This window comes from Erithacus rubecula (genome assembly GCF_903797595.1).
Source record: "Erithacus rubecula genome assembly, chromosome: 2".
NCBI lineage: Eukaryota > Metazoa > Chordata > Aves > Passeriformes > Muscicapidae > Erithacus > Erithacus rubecula.
The window spans coordinates 25,377,572-25,397,021 of NC_136685.1; the positions used below are offsets into that span (position 1 = coordinate 25,377,572).

General features: G+C 34.9%; 1 protein-coding gene across 1 annotated transcript in view; it reads right to left on the reverse strand.

Moving 5' to 3' along the window:
• EYS (eyes shut homolog) overlaps nt 1-19,450 on the reverse strand; it is a gene marked incomplete at its 5' end in the record, with an annotated part of 591,920 nt that overhangs the window by 119,059 nt on the left and 453,411 nt on the right. The window contains one exon of the mRNA XM_079298292.1: nt 14,693-14,846. Coding sequence (XP_079154418.1) covers nt 14,693-14,846 — 154 coding nt within the window. The remainder of the gene's footprint in view (nt 1-14,692; nt 14,847-19,450) is intronic.

The following is a 19,450-nucleotide window of genomic DNA, read 5'->3' on the forward strand; positions in this document are numbered from 1 at the left end:
TGTAAACAAGCACCACAATGCCTGATGCTGTGTATGCAAAATCTGGTTTTGCTTACAGATGAGGTTCTTTATTTCTTGATTTTGATGTCCAATTTGACACATATATTATAAATGCAACTACACACATATTGAATTTGGAAATATTAGAAAATATTTCACTAGAAAACTAGTCTGTCATCAATTATTTAATTTCAGAGAGATGCTTGATGTTATTAACCATGTAGATACTTTGGGTTAAGCACTGAAAAATGTATCAGAATTAACATTTCTAACTGACAAAAATCAACTTCAGATTAAACTGTCTCTAATTAGCAACAAGTTAAATCATGCACAACTGGGGTTTACCAGTTACCAGTTATATTCTCTTCTTTATAGTGTTAGCCTTAATGAAAAGCATTTAAAATCAGTATTTGCAGAGTGGGAGAGATAGTGTTCATTATCCTGAAAGGCAGGGAACTCCACAGTGTGTGATCCAGGTCTGTCTCATACACTTCCCTGCTCCTTACCAGCTTGTTAATGTTGCAACTCACCCCCTGAGAATGTCTGGCAGCCAACAGTAAAAATAAACAAATTGCTGACATGGCCTGAATGAGCCAAAAGGACAGAGTTTAGGTACTGTAACACCTAAGTGTCCTAGCAGGGTGCTAAGAGCAGACTCTCTTCTATTGTGGCCCACCATAAAGCCAAAGTACACACTGATTGTGACATTTCCCATGGAATCACTGAATGGGCAGGTTACAAGGGACCACTGGAGTCACCTGTTCCAACCTCCCTGCAGAAGCAGGGTCCCCTGGAGCATGTTTATGTGTTTGCATCTGGCTAGATTTGAGTGTCTCCATGGCAGGAAACAATGCCCACAGTCTCCCTGGGCACTCAGTTCCAGTGCTCAGCAATCCAGTGCTCACAGCAGAGAAGCTCTTCCCCATGTCAAGTGGAACTGCCAGGTTCTGTCTGTTGCCTCTTGGCTGTCTTCTGAATGTTTGTATTCATGATTATAGCTGGTCCCTTCACAGCATTCCCTCACCAAAGGTTATTTTATGGGGTTTGTGTCAGTGGGTTTTTTACTGCAATGGATAAAAGAATACTGGACTCAAGAAAAATGGATGGTAACATAATCACATCAAGGATGTCTTTTGGTTCAGAAGATTTAATACTGACCAGTAGTTGAGTAGTAGTTGAGTAGTAGTTGAGTTCCATCAAATAAACAAGAAGTTTTGATTTAGAATGAAACAAGAATTTTATTTTCTTTCAAATTGCTCTTGAAAGCTTCAAACACCAAAATACCATGAACAAACCAATCTTATTAAAAAATGATCAAACTAAATATACCAACATATCCCTGCCTATATATCAGATACTTGCAAGGTTTGGAGAAGAATGCTGTCCTTCTAATTTATATAGAAATGGAAAAATAGAATAACTTAAGATAATTGTGCATAGCAAAAATATTTCTAATGTGGTCAGAAGAGCATTCATGGGTGTATACTTCAGACATGCCTCTGAGGCAAACCCTAGGAGGTCATGCTGGAAGATTCTTTTCCTCTGAAGGACCCAGTGAAAACTTCATTATTTCCCTGGGTCACACTGAACACTAAGGGATGACATGGATAACTGACTGCCAGATAGACAATGAAAAGCTGACCAAAAATAATTCTACCCATTTAGCTGATCTGGATATAAGGGTATTAGGACAGCCTTGAAAGGAATGTTCTATCTGAATGGCAATGTGTATTAGGAAGCAGCTTTACCTACCCAACATAAGTTGTTATTATTAAAAATTATTTTAGTCTTCATCTATGCACCTCAGAATCTTGTAATTAATGTTAAATACATTTCATAATAAAAAGATCTTGGTAAATCTTGTATCACAGGGAAAAGGTTAAGGAGATGAACAGACTTGCCTAAGATATTGTCCGAAGAATGTCAAATACATCAGGTAATGAGTAAAAGTTCTGTGATTGTCATGCTTTTATTGATCTTATGTGAAGTTATTAGAAATTAGAATTAATTAATCTAAATCTAAATTAATCTAAATTAATTAATCTAGAAATTGCTTTAAAAGAACACACCTACTGCACTTATTGAATTGCAGCTGTCAAATATTTGCCTGTTTTCAGTCAATATTAAGTGCCTTGCTTAATGATGAACCTGGAAAACTTCACCTGCTATGCATCTACCTCTCATTTGTGTGCCAGAGGAAGAGAGCTAGCAGGAAGATAGGATGAGCAGGGTTAGGTCAGCTAATTCTATCACTGTTTTCATTTAAAAACTATTGCAGGTTTTTTAACTTAAAAGCCAATCAAACAAAAAATAAGCAATCAACCAACCAATGCCCCAACCAAACCAACCAACAAGCAAACAAACAAACAAAAACCCCCACTGAAATAGGCAACTGTTTGGTAAGGAAAGAAAAAATCCCTGTACTCTTGTGCCTGACATATAAAAGACAGGACACCTGCTGATGATTCAACTATATGCACTGCCCATAATTAGATAAACAAAATAAATTGTGTGAGGAATCAGTTATGGAAAATCTACTTCCTGCGTACTTTTATTTTTTTTTCCTGTCCCTGTCTTCCTTTTATCATTCTTTCTTTTTCAGGAAGGGTTGAGAGAGCAAAGGAAGTTCTGTGTTTGTCCTCTATTGTCACTGCTGAATATTGGAGTAACAGTTTGGGCAGGTAGGGAAGAAACAAACCTTATTTGGCTTGAATCAGATACAAACTCTACACTGACAAAAAAAGAGAACATGATTATTTCTAGAGGGAAAACTGAAAAGAGGAAAAGGCTTATTAAGCAAAGTTTTTAATACTAATTTTTTATCCACAGAACAGTTTGGTACCTGCTATCCATGATAATAAATTAATGCAAGATATTTTTATAGGAGACATTCTTTGGAGCCCATAGAAAACCACCCTCACCTCTCTGGGGTTAAAAGGAGCAGAGATACTCTCAGCTATTGACATGTAAAATATTTCAACAACTCAAGATGCAGTATGGAAGAATAAAATGCCCAAATTTTTGTCTGTTTTTTGTTTAAAGTGAGATTTTAAAGGTACAGAATATGTACATAAAGTTTTCCAAGTTATTATGAAATGTAATTTATTTCATGGTCTGAAGATGCAGCAGTACTATGCTGTCAAAGTTGCAGGTCACAAAACATTAGTTCATGTTTAGTTCAAGAACATGTGTAAGGTGAGATGAGATATATACTAGCTTCTTGCATCTCATCTTGAATTTAAACTGAACAATTCTGTGCTGCTTCATTTCCTGCTCAATGTAGCTGTAAATGTTTTGGCCCTTTGGTTGTCTGTACTCAGACAACTTTGGTGTACTTAACTGTCTTCCTGCTCTTAACTGAGAAAAATGGCAGCAGATTTTGAGTAGTTTAAAAAGAAAAGGTACAAAAGGAAAAAACCACAAAATTCTAAGTGAGAGCAAAAATACATGTTCAGAATTTAATCACTACTATAATACTACATGACCCATGAGATAAAAGCTACCAAAAGAATGTCACAACCTTGCTGCCAGCCTGTCAGAAAACATGATCAGCTATAATAAAAACTGTATGGACAAATCACTAAATTAATTTAAATCACAATGCAATGATAAGAAGTGGAGTAATTCTGACAGTGATGTATTGAATAATGTTTGCCTTCTGTACATTAACTCCTCAGAGGAAGAATGAGAGGATTTTCAAGGTCTAGGCCTCTTTTTGGATCCAATTACCATACTTGCTTGAGTGGTATAATATTTCATATTTAATCAACTGTTAATAAGGGACAGTTTTAGTAAATATGAAACTTTGTTGCTACCACAAAGAACGGTGCCCAATTGAAGAAACTGTTCAGGGAGTGTAACTAGTGATCTGACCTGATTAAAAACAAAATTAACAAATCCCCCAAAAGATAATTTTTAGTCAGATCAGCAGAATTTCTACAGCAGTTCACAACTAATCAAACCAAGTTAATCACCATTCTGTTTAATTGCCTGCTTGGTAAGACTGACATTATCTTCCTGAACAAAGAGGGTTTTAATAAGAGATATTACATCCACAAGATGTAAGATTTGGATCAGTGTAAAACTCACAAGAAAATAAAACATCACAGATGTATGTTGTCAAAAGATACATGATGTGAAATGTAACATATGTAAAAATAGAGGGTGATTTGCTATTCAATATGAATGAATGAATGTTCTTGTATTGGAGGCTGTGAATACCTAAATACTATAGGATTGCTTTTTAGCATTCTGAGACCCTTTGCTACTTCTATTTGAGACAAAAGAAATGCCCTTGATGACAGTGTTTCTCTTTTATTAAATAGAGAATTTCACAATTATTAAATATGTGTTTTTTGTTCTAGAAAAACAGAAAAGAAAGAAACAAACATAACCCCACAAAATAAACCCCGAATTTTTCTGGCTCAAATGTGAAAGACAAAGTGTTTAAGATGAAGCATATGAAACTATATGGACTTTAGAAAACATTTATAGCTTCTGGAGTGGAGACTGAGTACTTAGCAAGACCAACAATACCACATCAACCTCAGTGCATCACCAAACTGAGTTCTAAAATTGAGAAACATGGATATACATTTGATATAGGCTGCTGCTGAGATTATTGTCTGTATCAAGCAATCAGCAAACACCACTCAGCTGTTACCTTGAGGCTTTTTTTTTTTTTTTCTCACATATCCCCACCTTAAATTTCCCATAAAACTGCTTATGTGCCTGCTTCTCCACATAAGAATTTAAGGAATTTCATTTAAAAAGCAGTAAGATAAAAGTGCCAGACTCACTGGCCTCCATGAAATACATTAAGAAATCTCAAAAGATTACAGAATTAAGTATTTGATTGAAATAAATCCATTAAAATAAATAAATGTGTTCTTCTCTTCTGTTGAAAGAGAAGGGAAAACTCAGTCGTAATAATCAATGCCTTTCTCTTCAGCTGGTTGAGGATGAGTACTTTTCATCCAAGGAAAGAAATGATCAGAACATACCTTGGCTTATGTCAGGCACAGACTGGTGTTTAGTTTTGTGTTTTTCACAACATTTGCTGTTGAGCAAAACTTATACCTGCCCCAGAAGGCAGGCAAGCATAATCCTGTTATTTTCCAGATGGATGAACAAAAGAGGTTGCAGAAGATTGTTTCTGACAGTGTTGGGAACAAAACCCAGGGGCCAAACCACATGTCAGATTTACATGAAATGCATTCAAATCAAGAGAAAATGTATTTTCTGAAGGTGTTTTGAACGGCTGCTGAGTAATTTAGTAGCAGCACAGCATGCTACACTGTGGCTCTCACATTCACATCTTTCATTACTGTTGGTCTGCTAGGTGCTGGCAGCTCTGACAAGACAATGTGAACCATAGGGGGGATAAAACAATTTCTGTGACAATGTATAGATCCCTAGTTCCTGGTGTTCTCACTAAAACCCCTCAGCACAGTAGGGAGTCACATCCACCTTCCCTGCAAACAGCAGAGCAGTACTGCAAATTGCATTGAAGCTGCAGAACAAAAACCACAGAGACACGTGTCCCAGGGCACAGACGTGAACTGGTGCCATATAAACACCATTTCCCCAAACAGGGAAGTGTACAGCAAACATGTAAGCAAAGCCTCCAGGAAAAGCAATCCACAACCGGAAGAATAATATTTTAATGTACTCCAAACCTCCAAGTTGCATGTCTATTTAATACAGTTCATTTGAAGTGTGAGCTCAAAAGCAGATTTGGCATTTTATAATGTTTTGCTATTTATATCAAAGGACAGGGTTTCCATAGACACCTGTTTACAGGTTCCAGAGAACCTGCTTACAAACTGTTGAAACAGTTAGTTTATCTGGAAATACTCTCTAATGCAGCAGATATTTTCCACACCTCTGGAAAAGCCATAGCACCAGCAGTGTGAGACAATAATTACTTTTCTAAGTTCACTGTATGCTAACACCATGTGACTACAAGAATTCATCAATATACTCACATTACAATTGTGTTGAACAACAGAATACTCATCCAACCCAAGACAGCACTGCTCATAACTTAAATAAACCGTACAGGTCACATATCTGTTACAAAATTTTGCCCACACAACTGCACGTGGAAGGAATGCAGGAAAATCATGTTCAGTATCACTTCTGCAGTGGTTTGACCTCAATCAGCTGCCAGGTTTCACCCAGCTGCTCTCTCTCTTCCCTCTCAACATAACAGTGAGTGTGGGGAAGCACGATGACAAAACTGCTGGGCCAAGGTAAAGACAGGGAGATCACTTACCAATTACCATCACAGGACTGATGGGGAGAATTTATTTAATTTATTGTCATTTAAATAGATTTTGGGGGTTTGAAACAAAGAGAAAAATTAACGCCCTGCTCCCTAACCTTCTTTTTTCCAGGCTCAACTTTGCTCCATTCCCAACTTCTGTATCTCCCCCACACAAACACTGCAGGAGGATGGGGAAATGTGGCTCAGTCTATAAAAGCTCCTCTCTGCTGCTCCTTCCCCCTCCTCCAGTGGGCGATCCCTGTGGGTCACAGTTTTTTCATGAAATACCCACCTGCTGCAGCCCCTGCTGCCAGTGCCTGGGCACCTACACTCTGCACATCTCCTTCCCATGACCTTTGCAGCACTTAGCTAAAATATTAGTAATCAAGTAATGGTCATGAAATGACAAAGCATCTTTGGATGAAGCTGATCACAGATGTAACAGCAGCATCACTAGCTCCATAGAAAATTGATCAACAAAGCTAAAGAGCATGGGGCAGAAGGCAAAAGGTACACAGTGGTGAGCAAACAGAGAAGAAAATTCCCCAGGTGCTTCACAGTTTAAGAAAAAGCCAGGTTAATGTATGCTTCAAAGAGCAAGCTAATGATAGTGACAATCAGTGGTGTAGAGATAAATAAAACAATTTCTCCCACCTGAGTTAGTTACACCAAAATATAAATTCCTCACAGAATCAATGCACTTTAGTTAGGGGAAGAGAATTACCTTCTTTCCTATGATATGTTCTACAAATGAGTTTCTTGCAGACTCTCAGAAAGATGCTATGGATCTCTCTCTCTCAGAAAGATGAAGCTGACTTTTCTCTCTTTTTTCCCCTCTCTCTTTCATGACTATCAAGAAGGACTATTTAAAAAATGTATGTGTGAATTTTACTGAATATTCTCTTTAATCAAGTGACACAATTTGCAGCACCGAATTTTCTTACTGCTGGTATGCAGAACTAGACCTAAACTGGCTTTAAATAAAGAGCTGTCTTGTTTTTTCTTCTCTGTATATGTCAAAACTAGGTATTAAACATCTTTCTGAAATTTATTTAGAAAGCAAGAATTTAGAAAAAAAAGATTATAGCAATTAAAATAAAATAATAACCATCTCTGTTTCCTCTTTCTCTCAGTCCTATGATCTATGAAACAGAGATCCCCAGCACATCCAAGGTCCTGTGTAAATTTCCGGTCACAGAGATGGACTGAGTATAGCACAAAATTCAGATCATGCACCAGAAGCTCAATTTCAAATTTTAAACATTCTTTGCCTCAGAATATCTAGTCTTTTGAACATTTTTTGGAGATAGGTTAATACTACTCGTACTTTAGAGTTGTGTGAAGTAACAAGCTGAGATTAACCAAAATTTCTGAAAGCATGTTGAAAATTTTCTGCTGAGCTAGGAGCTGGTCACCTAGACCATGAAGAACTTCTCTTTTCTCAGCAAACAGGAGAAAATTCAGCCTAATGCCACAGCAGTCTGGACTGCAGGACTTTGTGCCTGTTTTGTTGCTTGTGGAGTCCTGCCATCTGACTCCTCTGTGGTTATTGGTGCTCATGAGATGAACTAGAGAGAGCCAAACTGGATTTTGAGAGACAGACACCTTTTATTGCCCTTCCCTCTACCACTGCTTTCTTGGACATTCATACAAAGGCTGGCTGACTACATGTTTTTATTTTCTACTGGTTTCCAATACCTACAGAGCAAATAGCACTTCGTATTGCTCTCAGCTAAAGCAAACCTGAAGAGGATTGCCAATTGTTACTAGCACTCTGAGCCAATTTTATTTCTGTATTGATCTTTCACATACAGAAAAACAGGTTTGAGGAAGAGAATTAAAAAACTGCTCCTGATTCACAGTTTTATTCTGTTGTTTAGCTCTTCAGAACTTTCAAATACAACAGTGTAAACTACTATCTCACTTAGAAAGAAGGCTACAGGGCACCTTCAAAAGATATTTACCTCTGTACTCTATATGCTATACTTCCATGTGCTGTGCCAAACCAACAGAAAGTAAACTGTTGTCTGAAAAGTCCTCTGTGTAAATCATTGGGTGACCAGATATATATGTGATGAATTTTAGAGAATTTTATATACATTAGAAATAATAATATAATGAAATGATAAAAATATTGAACAATATATCAGATTATCTTGAATTTTATTATTTTATTATTCCTTCTGTAATCCAGTGACTCCTTTCCTTCATATCAATGATATCTGCAGTATTTCATACATAATGTCCAGTGTCCCCTCAGCAGTGCTGAAATCCCCTTGTACTGGCATGTGTGTGAAATAACAATAATTCTTTCCAAGCAGATCACAAGGACCATGCATCCCACTTCCTCCCTGGAACAGTGGGGGTTGCCAAATATTTAGAAATCTTTGTTGTTTCACCTAGCCTGACCCAGACACAAGAAGATGGAAAAGTGAATCATATGAGATCACTGACTATGTGGAGAAACTGCAGTAAATAAACAATCACATCAACAGTACCTGCAATACAATGCTTATTCAGCACACAGAAAAAACAAATGCAAATCTTCCCCATTAAAGAAACTGAGGGTTCTAAAGAATTTAGGAAATTTTGGAATTTAGTATAGAATTTTCATGATACAATAAAAAATCTCTTATATCTTTATCTGCAACACTGCTGAAAGGCAAATAATATTTTCAAAGCAGATGTATCCAAAAAATGGAAATTGTGTTATACAGACTATAAGAACTTTATTTTTTCTATTTTTCTTGCAAAAACCCAGAGATTCTTTGAATATTGGAATTTTGAAATTGCAATGCATACCCAAATCTAAAAGTGAAAGATAAAGAAATGTGTATTCATTATGCTTTAAAATATATGCTTTAATTCTGGTGAATTCACAACTCACTGTCTTTAGAAGACCTGATAAATTGTGGCATAGTGATTCAGTAAAATTCCATAGAGAAATAACTGTTGTTAGCAGCAGAAAGTAATAAATAATTACTGCAATTGTCAACAACACATTGGAACTGTTTCTTTAATGGGATTATTAACCTTAAAACTTCCTTTGGAAAATGAAATTTCCTGGTTAATCTGAAAATTATACTTGCTACTATTTTGTCATGTTTGGTCAGAAGTTTTAGTTTTAGGAACACACATCCTTGTAGGAACTCAAATAACACTTAATGAAACTGCAATTTGTCCATAAGAAAACACAGCAGATATAATTTATTTTGTGATATAGCCTTTTAGTCTGAGATAAATGTATAATGACAAACTATGGGTTGGAAGATGAAAATATTGTGACACCATATGCTGTGAACTGGTCTGTGGTCAGCCACTTTGTAATAAACCATCCAAAACCAGATGATGATTTATTCTTGTGTACCTCCTTACAGACAGAGCATGAGACACAAAAGCAAGCCCTTGACTTATTATAAACATGATTTAGCCACCACTGTAGCACTAATGTGTTATAAACCTTACCCTCATACTGAATGCAAAACACAGCACTATACTAGGTTCTGAGAAGAAAAATCTAGCACAGCTGTAACCAGGACAGCAGGAATGTTGGAAGGGCCTCCAGAGATCCTTTCCAGCCTAAAGAATCACTTGATTCTGTCCTTCTGTGTTCTTGGGTTATTCCTGTAAGGTCAGTTAATGTAAGAAAATCTAGTGTAAACCCAGAGCATGAAGGGTACAGGAATTCAAACATCTGTTCTTCAAGTCAGTAGCTAATGAGCTTGAACAGCCATAGCAGTTGGTTTGTTGGCTTTGACAGATCACTGATGAAATACTGCATACTGCTGATGAAGGAAGGCAAAAAAAAGTTTCAGAAAGTAGCTTGTGTTTCTAAACATCCTGAAGGTTCTGTTCATACACAAAAGCTGAAATTGAAACAAACACAAAAGGTAATCTTTGCTATATTCTTCATGAGAATCCATTTTTTTGAGTTACTCCAGATAGCATGCCACATGGATAACATAAATGCATGCAGTTATATATGCGTCCTTCTAAAAGTAATCACAAATTTTCTTCACAATTTTTTTTGTATAATTAATATCCTACAGCATTTCCAGTTCTATGCAATGCAACATGGGTAAAATTCATCTACATGCAGACTTAAAATTAAAATTTAAATACAGAGAATTTAAAATTCCTTTTGAAAGCCACATCTAAATGTGTTTTCCTTAATAATTTTACAAATTAATATGCTAAAATAAAAATTCTTAAATCTATCCCAGACTGTTTTCAATGTTAATCTTCAAATCATTTTGAAAAGATGAGGTGTAATAAGATGACAGTAATATTGCATGTAGCTGCCCCAAGTGATTTACCAAATCACCTTTCCATTTCTCATCCATCACATAATTGATTATGTTGGAACTCAGTATTACATGTATGAAACCTAGACTACACTATGTTCTTGCTAAGATACAAAACCTGCTGCTCAGATGTTTCTAAATCATCATAAAAAAATTAAAATCCTATATTTCTAGGTAACTGGCAATGTTGGAAGCACTATTATTTTCTTCTGTGGAAAGGGAGGAAGTAGAAGTGTAGGTAAAATCATGGATACTGATAATATAATAATGTAACTAATACTTAATACATTACGTCTTGCCAAAGTTTCCATGTGGAGGTACAAAAACATGCTGAGGACTTTCACAGTTCAGAATGTGCCATCTGCTTTTGAAGCTGGAAGACCAAATAATAAACTCCAGCAACTTCTGTACCACTGCATGGTCTAGGTGGGAGTTGGCCAAATTAACTGGATAATGTATTTAACAAATAAACTCTTTTAAGGACAGCTAAAGGTGCCCTTCTCAGCAATGAGTAAATGCTCACATCCATACTACTGTTTAAAGTGTGACAGAAAACTGGAAACAACTGCTTTCAATATGTTCACTTGGAAGATACATGAAAATGTAAATGTACATAATACATGATATACCTCTGTGGGGATGGGCACTATGTTCATTAAATTCTAGAGAAAAATTCTGAAAGTTCTGCACAAAAATAAGATGGAAGACTGATGCTGACACATACAGGGAAGATTTTATTTAATGCTTGCTTGGAATCTCCCAAACAGAAAAGGACCTGCACTGTGCAGAACAGACAAAAGTGTCATTTAGAAGCAAAAGTCTAAGATACCTAAAAAATATAAGTACTCATATTCTAAAAGCAACAATCCACTTTACTATTTAGAAAAATCAAAATCCTGATGATCTGATTATCTCAATATCTTTCTTGTTAAATTTACCTTCATTCAACCACTGAATTGAAGAAACATCATTTGCCCTTATGGCTGTCAAATCACTTTAACCACAAAGTAGAGCAAATTTTACATCAGAGAAATGCATTTTAGAACCCGCTCATAGAATGAAGTGTGTTTGAATTAATGTTCTTTGAATAACTTTAAAGAACAAATCCATAAAACCAATCCAAACTACATTTCAAGTATGTGCTCAAAGCTTTAACTGAAAAAACCCAATCTCAATTATGAAATCACAAAAAAATTATACCCGAATGCTCATTTTCAAACCAGTAATCAAATCATCCTAAAATAAACAGAAATAGAAACAACGAATGAAATGGCATTTAAACAGGTTTCTATTTTCTTTAGGCAAGGCAAAAAATGTAAGCAATCAGAGCTTTATTGACTTTCTTCTATAAAGCTGCCATTTCACAAGCATCATAAAGACAATGACTGAACATTTAAAACTCATTTAATCTTCATCAGGTTTGAGAAAATGGCCATATCTAAGGAAACCAATCATACAGTTAAAAGAATGCAATTGCTCCAAACCATGGGAAGGTATTAGTTTCCTGCACACTAAGATTAAAAAGAATAAGTTTGAAAAAGAGAAAATCTATTTTTATAGATGTTATTGGATGTGTTAATTGTCGTGTTTAACCACTGGAGTCATAGTTGCATCTAAAACAGGAATAACTGTCAAATATGATCTTCCAAACTAATTCAAAGTCAAATGTAACAAATGTATTGTTCCCCTGTTGGAGAGCTTTGAAATAGTAACAAAATATTGTCATTTATTCTACTCTTTGACTCTTTTCCTGCATTACAAGGAAAAAAAACTCCACACATTAATTTTGCAGGTAAAGTGTAGGTAGAATTATCTATCTCCAGCAGTGTCTGAGAACACAAATCAGCAGTTTGTCATGGATTCATATTTTATATCTTATGATACAAGATCTTGGGAGGCTACAACTGCCTTGTCAAGTTTGCTTTTTCCTTTGACAGAGGTTAAGGATGATTGCTGAAGGATTACAATTTTATTGCTGCTTGGTGAAGGATATACTGCTCTCTCTACATTTTAGAAGGACTCACAAGAATAATCACAAGTCATTTTGAAGGCCAAGCCCATAAACTCAAATTCATGTAAATCCCTGCTAGTCACAGTCTACAATCACACCTTGCAAGTTATTTAGTATGCCACTGTTTCAAAAGATAGAAGTATAAAATTCCAGTAAACAAAGGAAATGTATAAATTGGACTGGCATTATTTTTTAGTGCAACAAAAGAAGGAGGCCATAAATACAGAGGTGTTATTTTTAAGGTAGAAAAAAAAGGAAATAAATTTTTTGATGCAAACTGGAACTCTATACCTAGAATCAATTTTTTGCTTGCTGTTTACCTGCATTTGTTACTAAGGTTATAGGCTTTGAAATCTGTACAGAATTTTAATGGCTTAAATGTATGAAGGAAAGACAATGCTACCATATCTAATGCAGTACAGACAATTATCTGAGCAATGTCTCATACAAGGGAAGTCCCTGAGATTAAAAAACAAGCTTGGAATAGTTTATTTGTATTGATCTGTATAACTCAATTATTGTCTGATAGAAAAAAAACCCTCTTTATTGGCTAGATAAATGGAGAGGAAGTGTTATAATTTTTTATCAATTTTATATACTTTTACAACCTTTACAAAAATCCTAAAATAAAGAAACTGTTGTCTAATAAGATTTAAATGTATGCTATATGACTACTTCATTAACACTAGATGTTAATACTAAGCATGAAAGGAATAAAATCCTTGTTTTAAATGTAGAAAAAGAGTAATGTAGAGACCTGTGACTGAGAAGAAATAGAATATGGGAAAAAAACAGTTTCTTAAATGGCAGCTCCTATTAGCCTTCCATATATTGAAAAGAGGATTTATATTCTAAGAAGTTTGTTTCTAAAAGAAGTGGTAAAGCTTATAGGTTAAACATACAATCTAACAAAAAACCCCTGAGCATTCTCTTCTCTCCATATCAATCTTCTCTGTGTACTGAGATCACCAAACCTCTATCCTTTTAGAATTTAACAGCATTTACATCACAGAGAAACAGCTTAGAAGAAAAACACAAATTTTACTTTGGTTTTCTTTTTTGCAAAAGGCAATTTTGAGTAGTCTAACTTTTGTGTTTCATGGTAACTTTTTCAGTAATCTCTTCCACATACAATCCTTCAACAGCAAAAATAGGTTTAGCTAAGGCTTTCTTTAATTTAATAATTTGTGCACTATATTCCCTCACACCACAAATGTTTACAGTTCAGGTGCAACAATTAAGTCTAATACTTAAACTATGTAAAAAAAAGTTATGTTGATCACAGTAATTTGATATTTTATGTGGCAGTCAGAATTATTTCTGAAACATTTCTGGAATGAAGATTGAATACTTAACCATTATTTAACATTACTAACATAAATATATTAAAAAACTCCTATATTATTTCTGTTTTACTTCTTACCTAGCTTGCATACATAAAATTCCATGACTGGAAAAGAGCTAATTCATTACCAAAGCATGATACAAATACCCATCTCAAAATGATAGATGAACCACTCTGAGAACTATTGTTTGTACAAGATGAAAAGTTTTAGTAGTGATTAGCCACTCTTGTATAACGCTGATAGTGCAGTGGCAAATGTAGATATGACAACTTTTAGAATCATAGTTGTTTGGATCAGACTTTCAAAATCATCAAATTCACACTCTGCAATGTGAGATGTTGATAGCATGTCCATTTTTAATGTTTTATCTTAAACAATAGATTAGTCTTATATTTAGCACTAAAATTCTGATGACAAATCTAATTTATTTAATGTGTTAGCTAATAAGCATAAAATATGAGACCCCCATTTGTGATCTCCAAAATTATGTTTAAACTGTTTCAGTTCTCAAACTGACCTAATCTGTATCTGTAAATGTGTCTGGACTTTGAATGATTCATGAGTTCTCCAAAGGACTGAAATAATCTGTGTGAACTAAAACCTATTTTCAATCAAGGAGATCACCTTATGAATACGGTTTCCAAATTTGCTTTCTAATTTGACTTATCTTTTTATCATTAAAAAAAAAAAAGTGGAATCACATTTGATTGTTTAATATAGATGAATAAAAGTTTTTTAGTGTAACCCAGTGGTAAATTCTTACCTTATTGCAATAGGGATGAGTATGCCCTTGCTGACAGATTGGTTCAGGGATACAGTCAGAATGTTCTGAGAGTTTCCACAGCCTAATCGAACTGTTGGTCTTCCCTCCACAAGATACAAGTGAAGAAACTGCTCTCCAAAATTTCTTTCACCAGCTTTGAAAACAAAAATGGAGATAGTCATACTTCTAAAAGTGTAGAATGGCACAGAAGTATTTCACACTACTGGAACCCCATCACCAGACACAATGCCTGTGTGACACTGGGGACTCTTCTGTCTGTACACAGGACACTTTTTGAGTGACAGTGAGAATAAAAATCAGACTCTGTACATCTCTGTGTTTAGCTGATAGCAGTTAAAAGTACAAGAAAATAAAACACAAAATTAATACCACTGCAGTTGCACCAGTCTTACAGAGATCTTTACATTAATTGAACTTCTCTCTATATCCAGCAGTATCATTGAGGCAACAAAGGTGACAATAAAAAACCAAAATCACATCCATTCAGCTTTTCGGATAAATTCTAGAAAACAAAAATTGTAAGAGAACATCTCTTATAATAGGTTTAAAGATTATGAAAAATTCACCTTTACCAATTAATTATATATTTCAGACTTGATGAGAAGAAAAATTATTTATAAAACATGAAGCATACTGTTACTTTTGCTCTTAAAATAAGAATAAAATTATGTTTAAGTTCATTTCTTCTAGAGAGTATATTTGTAAAAATGACAACAAAATATTTCTATTTAAGTAGTGGATGATGCATGGCTGTTGTACAAGAAAAGGACTGACACCTACAGTTTCAAATGATGTTGGGTGAATTTGCTCTTTGAATTTAACTGTGTCTACTTTTCATAAAAGGTAAGTTCCTGTTTACAATTTTTATTCCCATTCAAGACAAATATTTAAAACGTTAATCTGTTTTTTCACTGTATTTTACTATGTTTGACTGAAGTATAAAAGACCCAGCAACTGGGTCATGAGACTGAATTTACTGCATGCATTATTTGATGTACTGCTGCATCTGAATAGGAGGGCGTAGGTGCTGGCATGGATATCAGATTGGTAGAAGTGTTCCTCTAGAATTTGGGGACCCTCTGTTGTGGAGGTCCTGGGGATTTGGGTGTTTGAGTCTGGAGTGAGTCTGTCCATGAGCCATGAGCAGGAGTGCTTTGGGGAGGATCAGAAGGGCTGGTTCTGGGGGCACTGGTTGGAGCTTCCAGGCCTGGAGCTGCTGGAGAGGGCCACAGATCAGAATGTCCTTTAATATTGTTATATTAAAGAAAGGTAAAGAAAGTGAAGACATACTCAGGACTTGGAAAACATAATAAATATATAAAGAAAAAATTATCAACTTTATTTTAGAACACAAAAAAAAAAAAGCAAACACTGATCTTTTAGGAGACAGAGAGGGACAACAGTCCTTGCAACTGCCTGATCATTTCCTTTTGCATAGTTCCTAGCAGAAACAGTTCACAATGAAAACTCCCTCCTCGAGAGCAGCTTTCTAGTCAACACTGCATTTCTTCGGTATGTTACAAATGCTGATGACCTACTGATGTCTTTTATGCTTAGACATATTTTGTATTCTGAATACCTAATTAACTCCAAAGCTATTTTAATTTGACTGGATTTCATGCCTTTGGCTTTTACAATTTCCTTCTACAATAGTGTGATAATTTTCTTTCAAAATATATTGCACTATTGCACTGCTTTTTAGTCCTCACATAACTGATATACACACTTTTTGTATTATTTGTTTCCTTATCCTCTCCCCTCCCTGCACTTGTTATTCTTGGCATTTCCAATTTCTACCTACTAGAAATCCTCCAATTTCTAATAAGTAGATTTGTGAGCCACATTGATTCAGGGAGAATGAAGTGGAAGTATATGTGCATGCATACAACGTGTCTTGAAAAAGTGAACAGATGAACAGCTTGTTTCCCTTCTCCCAGTGGCTCTGTCTATTCACATTGCCTCCTAGTAAAAACTTGGAAGCAGGCCCTCATTATTACCAGTAAAGTAAAAAAATCTGGGACAGCTCTCCCAAAGGCAGCATTACTTCTTGGAACTTCAGTGAGTGTTGCTGCTTGAGCTTCAGTCTAGGGAGCACTTTTAAGTCACACTTACAGGTGACTAACAGCATTCTTCACATTATTTGCTAGGTGGTATGAAATCCTTTGAAAGGACCATCCTTTAAATCTTTCTTCAGTGAACATGAAGAGGCAGAGAATTTTGTTCCGTCTATGCGAAAGAGCATATGCTACATAGTGTGTATGATGGAAATCACTTTTACAGGAAAAGCCTGAGTCATAAGCAAAACAAAGAAGCTCTGGGAAGAGACAAAGATCAGCTAATACCTGAGTTAATAATCTTGTTGGATATTAGGGGTAAATTGTCTCAACCTTAGTAGAGATTATTCAAGAGGCTGAAGAACCCAGATCTCAGCAATCATCCTTTCACAGGAAACTGCTAGCTGGAAGGTTATTTTTGTACACCAGTATGACAACAAGCAAGTGGCCATTAGCCTCAAATTATTGCCTATCTAAAAGACAGATTTGAAGTTCCATTACAATATGGGATAAGCTTCATTAAGAAAGAAAATTTATTTTGACACAGAGGAAGGATACTGTGAAATGCTCTGCTTGAAAGTGCCAGCTGAAATAAGAAACAAAGAGACTACAGCTGAAATGCCTGAAATGCCCCTATTTAGTTTCATAAGAGTAAGGGGAATATGGAAAGATCTGGGGAACAGAGCTTTTGAGAGCACAGGAAATAATTTATGAGCACAGTTTATGAAAAGGGAGCTGTTGTCCTTAAGGAATGCTATAAACATGGGCTGTGATATCTGAAATCCAATTGTCAGAAGTTATAGGCTACCATATATAGCAGAAGCTAAACAATCTACCCTTGAAGGGATTGTAAGCAGCATTATGCTGACTCTGTTAAAAGTGAAAATGATGAAGTAAAACTTTATAACTGTATCAAGTTTTTATGATCACGAGCAATTTAATTTTTTTTTTTTGTGGCTAAATATCACAATTTGCTTTGACATGTTAATGAAATTTAATCATGCAAACAAATAAAATAAGTAAGGAATAGAATAGAAATTTTATGAGTGCATTCCGTAGTCAACAAATAAATCACCTCAAATGATGGCTAATCTTTATTGGCACAAATGTAATTGCAACATTCTATCAACAATTTAAACATAAGGTAACTGCAAAAATTCAGACAGTTTTCGTCTGTTTACTGTTAGCATTCCGACATTTCTTGAATGTATACTGAAATAATTAGAGAAAAAATAATTATTAAGAATGTAAATATGTTTTTCTTTGTATTAAAACAGATGAACATATAGTAATTTTCTATAAAACACACATAGGCTTCTATGATATCCTATCTTTTCCCCCATTTTTTAACAGAAAATCTATTTTTAGAAGACTCTACGAGTCCTTAGAACTTAGTACAACCAACCATTGATAAAATTCATGCTAATAAATAGGAAAATTACTTTTAACAAAAATATGGTATGATTTACTAAAGTGATATGCCTAGCAAATGTAATGATTCTCATGTTCTGCCTATTAGTTAGCCTATAAAAAAGCTTATTTGCTATATTCTCTATATTTATTTTATTTGTTTTATTTACATATATAATGCAATAATATAATTGGACTAACTGTTAAAATGTATTAAAATAATGCACTCATAATTTAAGTGTTCTGTTCTCTCTATTTTATGGCACATGGACATGAAAAGGTGAAGAAGGCACAGATCTTTTTTGTTCTTCACTGGCTGATGTACAAGGTAAAGACAGATGCAAGTTTTAATCCTTTTATGTTATCCTCATGATTTTGATTTAAATTGTCTTCTTATGCATACAGCCTGATTCAAATTCAATTGTGTATCAATAGCACCTTGTCTGAGATTTCCCCCTGTAATTAAATGTTTGCTAATCATCTGCCAGAAAACCAGATGTAACCTCACCACCACCTGGAAATAACAGGTGTGTTTGTAAAATGAGTAATCTGGAGATGGATTAATCTTAAAAAAATAATCAAAATGTGTAACAATTTTCTAATAAAATACATCTGAAAGAAGCAGATCACTGTAATGTTCTTTCTATTAAAAAATTGACAGATAGTTTTTTGTTTTATGAATATGTGAAGCTCATTGTAATTGTAATCATGAAACCATTGCTAACCTGCATAAATTAGCAGAAGCTGAAAATGTTGGTAACATTAACCCTTAGAAGTGTGTGGCTCTTGTGCCCAGTGAGTGCAACAGCCTTAAGTTGGCTTTCTGGTGATGGTTCATTCCTCAGATGTTTGATGATAACACAGCTTCAAAAAACCAGCAGTAAGGGCAGGAGTGATATTACTATTAAAAACAGAAGAGCTGACAACAGCAGCTTCCCTTTTCTAGTATTTAGAAGTGAAAATGAAAGACAAAGCAGGGAGAAAAAATGGAGATGAAGGAAATACAGAGAAAGCATATTAGAGAACTCACAATTGATATGTATTTATGGACGAGTTTCGTGACTGCATACAGAAATAATTTAAAAAATCTCAATTATCTGTATAGGCACAGGGAGTTCATTCCTAAAACACTGGAGAGATTTTTTTTATTTACAAATTTATATTATATTTTGTTTTATATTATATTCATGTAAAAGTAAAGAATATTGATCTGAACCATCATAATAAATATTTACAATATCTGGAAAGGAATCTAATTGCCAGGGAGACACAG